Consider the following 11,961-nt stretch of genomic DNA (forward strand, 5'->3'; position numbering starts at 1 on the left):
AGTCTTTGTTCAAAAAATGAAATAAAATAATAATAAACAATTTATTATTATTCAATTCTAGTAAGAAATCATCTTTTCGTTACTTTTTATAGGAATACATAAATCATTACGAATACTGAATACCATCGGCATAAAAAAAAAAGTATCATTGTGGGAGGAAGCACTGTGCAATGTACCTTCCTCCTTTAAAGATATTCTACCGTTGAACCTTTGACACGTTTGGCAACGTAGCCTACTTTTTAGATGAATCCTTGCTGCCATATTCAAATGGATGAACCATAAGTATTTGTGCTTCAAATGGGTAACACTAATGCTAATGATTCATACGTATTGAAATTCAGACCCAAATAATACGTTTTTTAGCCTTCGATATGATTTAAGATTTCAGAGTTGACCCCCAGGGGCCGACCCTGAACAAGTCCCTGAATTTTTACAAAGCCTAGGTATACCTATATATTATATAAAGAAAACAAGAGGTAGGTAAATAAACCCGAATACAAAATTTCAAGAATCTGATTTCACCCATTATTCAAAAATTAAGAGGGGGACTGACTTAAACACACTGTACGAGTATATAAATATTTATTGGGTACCTACTACCTACCTAGTTAGAACAACGTACAAGCTACTATATCTACCTTCCTCCCAACATGAGGTATCAGTGGTCAAGTAGTCCAGGAAACGAAGACCGAAAATCGAGGTTTGCTGGACAAAAATAATGTAGTCTGGAATTATTGCCCAAGAGGGTTGCGGGTTCGATTTCCGTCCGGTGCAAACTTTATCCTAAACAAGAGATGCATGAAGAATGGTCAAAATATATACTCTGAAAAAGTTGAAATGAGACGGTACGTGTACACTGTACACCTAGGGTAAATGTTTCAATGTTTGGTGGATTGTCAGGGATTTTCAGTTAACGTCACAACAAGTGATTGTGGATTCAGTTCTATACATACGTAGGTAAGTAGGTATAGGTGCATTATACTATACATATAGCATTAGTATGTTATCGATGTTATTATGCAGCTTATTTACAATTCCGAATACGTATTACACCCATAGCTATACAGTATACATTGCTATTAAGTATGTATTCCTCAGTGTGTTTACATTGTGATTAGAGATTAGCCTCAACACAATAGACATAGGTAGGTACATGGTACACAGTATATTAGTCATATCAGTCCATCTGATTACCAACTCACGTGGGTTGGTTCCTCCTTTCAAATAAATCAGTTTGACCTGACGTCTCATATGAGTGAAATTTTCCGTCTAGTTTTGAGTGAAAATTTTCGCGTTCAATTTCGTAATGTTCTATGGAAGATGGAAGTTTCAAGTTCTTATCTACTCGTACATATAGTGTTCCAAGCTCTTATCTAGTGTTCAAAGTTGCGAGAAGTTTTGCGTCTAATGTTCCATGTGTATGGAAGCTATGAGTCAGAGATGTAACAAGTGGACTTGGGTTATATGTTGGTTCTATTCTTAGGACAACATAATTGAGATAATTAAGCAGCGTGTGTTTTGAAATGTGAAGAGTTTACTTTGAACAATCGATTGTTAAACGTGCTGCAGATTTTCCTCACTCATGTGAAGTGGTAGAGATACCTACAAGTAGTAGAGATACTCTGTGGTAGAGATCGAGGTAGAGATACTCCACCACACGACGGATTGTCAGTTGACACTTGATCCCAATGTAATGCGTATTACTTTCATCTGCCTCATGCATTTCATTTTACAAGTCTTATCTCCAGCCGATTCCAAACCCATTGCTGTAAACATTGACGATGCCAACCTGGTAGTGATGGAGAGTCTGCTCAAACATAAGGCCCATGTTGAACTCCCGTATCTTATTGTGAACAATTCTCTCGTGCTGATTTCAAACGCTGTCAGAAATATTAAGAAAACCAGTGACAACGACGAGATCACAAGTTTAACCACTGAATCCAACACTGAGACTAGAATTGCTAAGATCTTATCGTTCAGAAAGCAGAGAGAGAAGGAGCACAGGAGAAGCCAGGCGTTCCGAGAACGAACCTTATCTCTGTTTAGGATAAAATCCGCCCCGGGCGAGAATCGAACCAGCGGTCTAGCAGCACTAACAAGGCAGACGTGCTACTAACCAACCCAACTAGGCTGGGCTTTAAGTTTGGTCTTCAATGTTTAGGTTCCTAATACGTACATGGCGTTTTGCAGCACTACCCATTTAGTTTTATTATTTTCTTCGAATTCGAATGATTTTAATTCGTTTCAACACGGCCAGAACTGAAAGTCAAATACAGACAGAACTCTCAACAAGATTGGAGAAAAAACCAATGAAATCTTCGACGAAAACCGATATGTACAAACTTGATGCCACGACAAATTCAGGTTGTGGTTGTGCGTCAAATAGGAAGATACCGGGATGTTCATACGCTCATGTATACGAAGCAACCAACAATGATACTACCACGACCACTCCAGGAGGTACTGAGACAGTATTCACAAACCAAGGATTGGAAACCAGTATAGCCCATCACTCCATTGACAACGAAATCGCTTCGAACCTACCTACCTACTACCTACACACCTGACAGCTTTATCCTTGTCTACTTATACATACATAGAAAATAGAACGGTAGGTACAGTTAAATAAAATTGTTTTTAAAATCGTGAATATTAATTCAGATAAAAATAACTAATATTTTTATCAGGAGAATTACGATTCAAAAAGGATTTTAAAGGTATTTAAGAAGCCAACATCGTAATCAAGTAATGATACAGCAGTTACACCACACCTACTGTTAGAACGTTTATCTCATTGACAACGAAATCGCTTCGTACCTACCTACCTACCTACTACCTACACACCTGACAGCTTTATCCTTGTCTACATATACATAGAAAATAGAACGGTACAGTTAAATAAAATTGTTTTTAAAATCGTGAATATTAATTCAGATAAAAATAACTAATATTTTTATCAGGAGAATTACGGTTAAAAAAGGATTTTAAAGGTATTTAAAAAGCCAACATCGTAATCAAGTAATGATACAGCAGTTACACCACACCTATTGTAGAACGTTTACTAGACTAGAGCATTATTAGAAACTTTGACACATCCACTAACAGTAGAAAATGTGACACATCCACTAACAGTAGAAAATGTGGCTTATGTGGCACATCCACCAACGCACTCAGAAAAAGTATCCTCTCGGGGCCGCTGTAAGAGCGATCGGACACAAAATTTCTTTATGTATTGAACATGTCTGCCCAATTTCATCAAAGTTGAATTGACCATTCGATATTTACGGAGGAACAACACCTTACACAAAAATTTACACTCAACCAAACAAACTCAATGTAAAATCGTCTAGTAATTAGTAATTTATAGTTGAAACTTGGATCTCACTTCTTTCATTGAATTAATTGGAAATTCTCAAGATTTGTCTGCATTTGAATAACCATTATTAGAAACTTTGACACATCCACTAACAGTAGAAATTTTGACACATCCACTAACAGTAGAAATTGTGGCACATCCACCAATAATAGTTGAGTGAACTGAAAGAGGCACTCAGAAAAAGTATCCTCTCGGGGCCGCTGTAAGAACGATCGGACACAAAATGTAAGTAATGAGAAAATTTCTTCATGTATTGAACATGTCTGCCCAATTTCATCAAAGTTGAATTGACCATTCGAAATTTACGGAGGAACAACACCTTACACAAAAATTTACACTCAACCAATCAAACTCAATGTAAAATCGTCTAGTACCTACCTAATTAGTAATTTATAGTTGAAACTTGGATCTCACTTCTTTCATTGAATTAATTGGAAATTCTCAAGATTTGTCTGCATTTGAATAACGGGGAATATAACATATGACGGATATGGGATTGTGAATGGCCTTGACTTAGATTAAGTAATATTATCAACACCACTTGCTCTGTATGATTTCTTATTTTCACATGATCAATGATATGCATGTCCATAATATGTACATAGGTTTATACATACATACATAGATATTATTTATTCTTGTATATTTATATGTATTGTATAGAATATTTATGGTGACAAATGTAAAAACAATCATGGTGTTTGTGTGTAGGGGTTTGATTGATTTTCCACCTTGAAAGGGGGCGCCCTCTTAAGGTCATACCAAACCCAAGCTGGTCAGCTGCAATCGTGCGAAGAATGCACCAGAGGTTCATTGAAGTTAAGGAACGCTGCGAGTGGTTGGTACTTGATTGGAGAACCATTTGGTTATTTGCTGGCTTTTACTGGCCAAACTGAGGCTGGGTGGGGAGGCGTGTAGATTGTCATCGAATGAACGGTAAACCCCCGTCAATAGAGAATACTTCGTTTATTAATTAAATAAATAAATAGAGTGATCTAAATAAAAGTCATTCCAAAAGGGCACTTGTTTTGTTTTCCCATCTATTTTCCTGTTGTTGTTATTTTTGTGTGTTGTTTTCCTCTGTATTATCGATGTACATTATGACAAAATCTTCGAGCATTGAATATAAAAACATGGAACTATGTATAACAAGCAAATCCATTTCATGAGAACTCTGCGAGTAGGTACACAATATGGCTATGGTTTTCCAGTACAACTTCCTACCAGTATGACTATAATAATAGTCAAGGCGTAGGTCACAGATATGTGAAGGTGGAGTAGAGATAAAACGGTACTCGTATGACAGAGAATACAAAACGTGCCAGGGTTGGATCTGACTGGAGGAAACTGTCATGGGGTCTGCTGCCTGCTGCTAGTGACAGAATCATCAGGCATGGTCTAAGGCCAGTTGCACATTGGAAGCGTAGCCGCCTGTAAAGTCAAACTAATGATAGAAACTCTTATAGACTCTCCAACATTTCCATAGTTTGGGTTTTCAGGCGGTACAAAAAGTCGCGCCACTACGCTTCCAATTTGCGACGGGCCTAAAGTTCCATTTCGGCCAAAGGTCAGTCGTGTTCATCTCATCCTCGCTTGGAGGGTAGAACGTCTGCCTTGTAAGCGCTAGGTTGCGGGTTCGATTTCCGTCCGGTGCAAACTTTATCCTAATCCAACTTGATTCATCCTCCATTTGCATAAGTATTTCATTCCCAGAAAAAAAAAGAATAACAAAAATTAAGTCAGTCTAGTCAGCTTGGAGGGTAGAACGTCTGCCTTGTAAGCGCTAGGTTGCGGGTTCGATTTCCGTCCGGTGCAAACTTTATCCTAAACAAGAGATGCATGAAGAATGGTCAAAATATATACTCTGAAAAAGTTGAAATGAGACGGTACGTGTACACTGTACACCTAGGGTAAATGTTTCAATGTTTGGTGGATTGTCAGGGATTTTCAGTTAACGTCACAACAAGTGATTGTGGATTCAGTTCTATACATACGTAGGTAAGTAGGTATAGGTGCATTATACTATACATATAGCATTAGTATGTTATCGATGTTATTATGCAGCTTATTTACAATTCCGAATACGTATTACACCCATAGCTATACAGTATACATTGTTACTCTGAAAAAGTTGAAATGCGACGGTACGTGTAGATCTAGGGTAAATGTTTCAATGTTTGGTGGATTGTCAGGGATTTTCAGCGTCACAACAAGTGATTGTGGATTCAGTCTAATACATACGTAGGTATAGGTGCATTATACTATATAGCATTAGTATGTTATCGATGTTATTATGCAGCTTATTTACAAGTCCGAATACGTATTACACCCATAGCTATACAGTATACATTGCTATTAAGTATGTATTCCTCAGTGTGTTTACATTGTGATTAGAGATTAGCCTCAACACAATAGACATAGGTAGGTACATGGTACACAGTATATTAGTCATATCAGTCCATCTGATTACCAACTCACGTGGGTTGGTTCCTCCTTTCAAATAAATCAGTTTGACCTGACGTCTCACATATCAGTCCATCTGATTACCAACTCACGTGGGTTGGTTCCTCCTTTCAAATAAATCAGTTTGACCTGACGTCTCATATGAGTGAAATTTTCCGTCTAGTTTTGAGTGAAAATTTTCGCGTTCAATCAAGATGATGCCACGCAATGTCTGGAATCTAGAATATTCTCGTTCTTAGTATGTAGCTAGGAAGTCACGAGTTTTAGCGAACATAAGGTACAAGATGATGCCACGCAATGTCTGGAATCTAGAATATTCTCGTTCTTAGTATGTAGCTAGGAAGTCACGAGTTTTAGCGAACATAATGTTATGATAATCAACAAGTCACGTGTCCGATAAGCAAGCAAATCAATACGAATGGAGGTACATAATGTATAGGGGAAATGATAATACAGGTAGGTACCCAAGTTATGCTAAGCATTGACTTATCTGACTAACACCCGATTGCATTTAGCAGTCACGTTTGGGGAGTTTGAAAAAATGTTCGACAGAGAATCTTGTAAACAGCATTTCAATCATTTTTACTTTCCTTATCCTATAGGCAGGAAAGTAATCGGGTCAAAATTTCGATGGTCAGTTTTTAGTGCCGTTATCTGACTAACACCCGATTGCATTTAGCAGTCACGTTTGGCGAGTTTGAATAAATGTTCGACAGAGAATCTTGTAAACAGCATTTCAAATAGATGTCAAATGTGAAAAGGATGCGACACGAAACTTTTGGTTAAGATCGGTGCAGCGGTTGGCGGTTTTCGGTGTAATTTAACAATATATCGGGAACGGTATGAGCTAGAGACTTGATAAATAAAATACCGGACACTCATCACACAAAAAATATTGGATTTTCAAACACTCACTACAAAAACTGCACCCGTGATTATTACTTTCCGAACGAAAATTCCTCTCCTGACCAATATGCCTATTAACGGGGAATACATCTCTTGTTTTTTTTTAAAATCTTGATACTTTAGTCACAACACTTGAAGTGCCAGTCTACTTAGCTCTCAATGACTGCCTTGTAAGCCCTAGGTCGCGGGTTCTATTTCCGCTCGCGACGAACTTGACACTAAACAGATGAGCTTCGTTCTGGGAAAGGCTGGACTTCTCCTATCCTGATTCCTGTACTCTTTCTTCTATTTGGAACGATAAGACCTCCGATCCTGACACCACCCTCAGTGGTTTAGAAGTTGGCGCGGTGGACTTCGGACCTGGAGGTGGGTGGTTCGAGTTCAAGTCATAATACTTAGCGAGCTGTGTTAATCAGAGAGGGACATTTGGTGACTAGCTGACTAGCATTAACACTATATTCATAGTCATACTTAGCACAATTCAAATTCCCATAACACTTGACATACTGAGAGAGGAATACGAGGAGGAGAACACAGAGTAAACAACACGCATTGGAGTGTTTATACAACTTACTGACATCTACTTGAATAACCAATTATAATTCATTTGATGTTTTTCCTTCTCCTAAATCACACTGAGTTACCGTTTGTGTCTAAATGAAAACGGTCAAGGCACAAACGTCCAGAAACGACGACCGTCAACAAAATAACCTTCGAATAATTTTATCAATTTCATTATGAATTTGAAAAAGAAGAAACAAATCGTTCTGTAAAAATGCCATCCACATGTGCTGTCTCAAGTATTCGATAAAAAAAAAAAATAAATAAAATACTGGACACTCATCACACAAAAAATATTGGATTTTCAAACACTCACTACAAAAACTGCACCCGTGATTATTACTTTCCGAACGAAAATTCCACGCGCTTCATTGAAATGCTTAACAATATTCACTCTGACGTCACGGCCGTTCTGTAACGCCAAGAACGAGAACACGACGTGATTACGATAAGTTGTGACACTTTGGTCTATATTTTGAAGGTTGAAAGATTTGACTGGATTTTTCGACTGTGTGCCTGGCATTTTTACTTTCTATTACTATACAGTAAAAGCTAAACTATACTAGTTAATATCGGTACGTTCTAAGGTTTGTGAAAAGAACCACTAAAACGGGATCAAACAATTACCGTGCCAGCCTAGTTATAGCTTGGTTGGTGGAGCGTCTGCCTTGTAAGCGCTAGGCCGCGGGTTCGATTCCCGCCCAGGGCAGATTTTATCCTTATGGGATAATGTTCGTTCTCGGAACGGCTGGCTTTCCTCCTATCCTGTCTTCGATTTCGGGACGATAAGACCCTAGCAGTTACAGTTCTTCTCTGTCAAACCTCTTAAAAAATAAAAATAGTAATAATTACCGTTCGAGAGTTATCACGGGACACACAAACCAATAGAACAATCTCGAGTTTAAACTTAAGGAACCCAAACTCATAATTCAATATTACATGATCCTAGTCACCGTGTCAAAACAGAAAAAAAACTTGTAAAAAGGAAATTTTATGGAAACAAAGAAAAAACATTGTTTTTGTCAACTATCGCAACTTAAATGAAAATGCTTTTTTTAATCAATTTTATTTTGTATTAAATACCTATGTACAAAGAACATTTAGATTTTTTAAAATTTATTAAAATTAAACAAAAATAAAAATATAAATAGGTAGGTAAAGGTAAGTAAAAGTAGAACACTCATCTCGAATGAATCCTACGTATATGTACAATGGGGAATTATCTCACTTTGATCTCATTTGATTTCCGGACGATAAGACCCTAGCAGTTACAGTTCTTCTCTGTCAAACCTCTTGAAAAAATAAATAAATAAAATAATACGTTCGAGAGTTATCACGGGACCCACAAACCAATAGAACAATCTCGAGTTTAAACTTATGGAACCCAAACTCATAATTCAATATTATGATCCTAGTCACCGTGTCAAAACAGAAAAAAACTTGTAAAAAGGAAATTTTATGGAAACAAAGAAAAAACAACTCAGTTCAATTGTTTTTGTCAACTATCGCAACTTAAATGAAAATGCTTTTTTAATCAATTTTATTTTGTATTAAATACCTATGTACAAAGAACATTTAGAGTTTTTAAAATTTATTAAAATTAAACAAAAATAAAAATATAAATAGGAAGGTAAAGGTAAGTAAAAGTAGAACACTCATCTCGAATGAATCCTACGTATATGTACAATGGGGAATTATCTCACTTTGATCTCATTTCCATGTCACTTTTGACGAGCTTTGAAAAATATTTAAACAGAGTAGAAAACAATTCACAATCGTTCCCAGAAAGAAGTTAGTAGTAAAAATAACAAAGGCCCTTTCTTCTTCCTTGGAAAGATTCAATTAGGCAAGATATGAGATTCTCTGATTGAATATTTTATTTAAAACTAGTCAATCGTGACTGAGAAATAGAACCATAATAAATTAAATCTAAATAAAATCGAAAGTAATATCGCGAAAACAATAATTCACAATCGTTTCCAGAAAGAAGTTAGAAGTAAAAATAACATAGGCCCTTCCTTCTTCCTTGGAAAGATTCAATTAGGCAAGATATGAGATTCTCTGATTCATTGAATATTTTATTTAAAACTAGTCAATCGTGACTGAGAAATAGAACCATAATAAATTAAATCTAAATAAAATCGAAAGAAATATCGGGGGTGAAGTCTGTTTCAAAGCAACAGGTACTAATATTAAACCCAATTCATTTTATTTGTTTTCTGTTCAACAACTTTTAGCCTTTCGGGGAAAAAGGATCTAGTAGGTAAATAGAAAACTAATTATCAAGGGGATGGATTGTGCTGAAAACCTAGCTCTTATTTCTCACCCTATCCTATCGTATGGACGGAGCAATGTACCTTCACAAAATATACCAAGTGCCCCCCGACTAGAAATCTTCGTCAATTTCCATGACCCGGGCGCCGGTACTAAGTTCATTTTTAGACTCATTATCATTATTATTATTTAGCATGAAATATAAAACATACAGGATGGACATCAACTGGGTGACAACTTTTAAATCGAGTTTCCTTCGAAGAAAGAAAACCCATCTGCTTTATCAAAACGTAAAACGAACGATTTGACAGTCGTACGATACATCGATCGATGGCGACACCTGGGTGAATCAATAGAAAAATATTGGAGTAGAGAAAAGCACTGAACGATGTATTGAGATGTTGGCCACCCTGTATGTTAACCCGACCTTGACCTCAATGGAATATCAACACTCTATACGACACACCACACAGTGAGGAGTAGAAACATCGAGGTGAATTTCTTATGTCAATAATAGTTTTCATTTTCTACTTCTAGTGAAAGAATTATCATTCAAGAATTGAATTGAAAGTCTTTTGGAATTAAACACAGGTCACAGACTGGTATTATTGAACATTTCTCAAGGGCGGGACAACACTCGGAGTATAAACTTTGTTAAAACAATAGGATGACGCAATGTGATTGGTTAAAAAGTTGAAAATCAACCAATCAAATTGATTGAGGCATAAAACAGTTACACTTTAACCCAGTGCAGACTCTGATTGTGGTCCTAGCCATTAAGGGATAAGCAGCTTGACTCGAGGGCTGGTTTCCCTAAGGTTATGTTTAGGATTACTAGTTCTCAAGTCAGACCTACCCCTTGTTCTTTTAAATCGAAATAGGACTCTATCTCGAAAAAAATTGCCATTTGGTTGAGCCCCTATAATTTTCGCGGGCAGCCATTTTTTCGTGATGACGTCAGTTCATGCGAGGTCGTAAACCATGGCTGCTTCAACGTTATTTTTTTTTTTGCGACCTTTTAGGGGATTTAGGGACCGTTTTGGATGTTTTTGAGTGCGCCAATGCACTTTTTGGGTACTTTTACATCGGAATAGGACTCTATCTCGAAAAAAATTTCTTTGGTTGAGCCCCATTGAATTGAAAGTCTTTTGGAATTAAACACAGGTCACAGACTGGTATTATTGAACATTTCTCAAGGGCGGGACAACACTCGGAGTATAAACTTTGTTAAAACAATCGGATGACGCAATGTGATTGGTTAAAAAGTTGAAAATCAACCAATCAAATTGATTGAGGCATAAAACAATTACACTTTAACCCAGTGCAGACTCTGATTGTGGTCCTAGCTATTAAGGGATAAGCAGCTTGACTCGAGGGCTGGTTTCCCTAAGGTTATGTTTAGGATTACTAGTTCTCAAGTCAGACCTACCCCTTGTTCAGTAATACATCCCCAAGACTAATAACCCTCTTCAAAACTCGATGGATGTAAACATTGTAAACCCTATTATCCTAAAACTAAATCATCTAGGGACAACATTTTCTGACTAAATCAAATGTGCCTCCTCTCCAATCCTAAGCTAAACCTTACAACTTACAACTGATTTTGCCTCACAAGTTAAAGCGAAAAGAGTAAAAAACTACGGATACATATTGCTAATATAAACAATATTAAAGTTCTCGATTGCTGAAACAGACTTCGTCAAAACTCTCACTGGAAAAACCATCACCCTAGAAGTTGAACCATCTGACACTATTGAAAACGTAAAAGCCAAGATCCAAGACAAGGAAGGTATCCCTCCTGACCAGCAACGTCTCATTTTCGCTGGAAAGCAGTTGGAAGACGGACGTACCCTGTCTGATTACAACATCCAGAAAGAATCTACCCTTCACTTGGTCTTACGTCTCCGTGGTGGTATGCAAATCTTCGTGAAGACTTTGACTGGAAAAACCATCACCCTAGAAGTTGAACCATCTGACACTATTGAAAATGTAAAAGCCAAGATCCAAGACAAGGAAGGCATCCCTCCTGACCAGCAACCAAGACTAATAACCCTCTTCAAAACTCGATGGATGTTAACATTGTAAACCCCATTATCCTAAAACTAAATCATCTAGGGACAACATTTTCTGACTAAATCAAATGTGCCTCCTCTCCAATCCTAAGCTAAACCTTACAACTGACTTTTCCTCACAAGTTAAAGCGAAAAGAGTAAAAAACTACGGATACATATTGCTAATATAAACAATATTAAAGTTCTCGATTGCTGAAACAGATCAACACCCAACCTTGAAGAAAAAAAAAAAAAACGTATAGAAGGTAAATTTTCCAGTATTCTGCATGGTTTATGCACTCAGTATCTAAAATACAACGACATATTGAC

General features: G+C 37.0%; 1 protein-coding gene across 1 annotated transcript; it reads left to right on the plus strand.

Moving 5' to 3' along the window:
* Positions 1-1,693: 1,693 nt before the first annotated feature.
* LOC103510638 (polyubiquitin-like) lies at positions 1,694-11,888 on the plus strand. The gene is made up of 2 exons (XM_026824634.1): positions 1,694-1,925; positions 11,274-11,888. Exons 1-2 carry the CDS (start codon positions 1,694-1,696, stop codon positions 11,663-11,665), a joined length of 624 nt encoding a protein of 207 aa, XP_026680435.1. The 3' UTR covers positions 11,666-11,888.
* Positions 11,889-11,961: the final 73 nt, after the last annotated feature.

Source organism: Diaphorina citri, unplaced genomic scaffold, assembly GCF_000475195.1.
Source record: "Diaphorina citri unplaced genomic scaffold, Diaci psyllid genome assembly version 1.1 scaffold625, whole genome shotgun sequence".
Classification (NCBI taxonomy): domain Eukaryota; kingdom Metazoa; phylum Arthropoda; class Insecta; order Hemiptera; family Psyllidae; genus Diaphorina; species Diaphorina citri.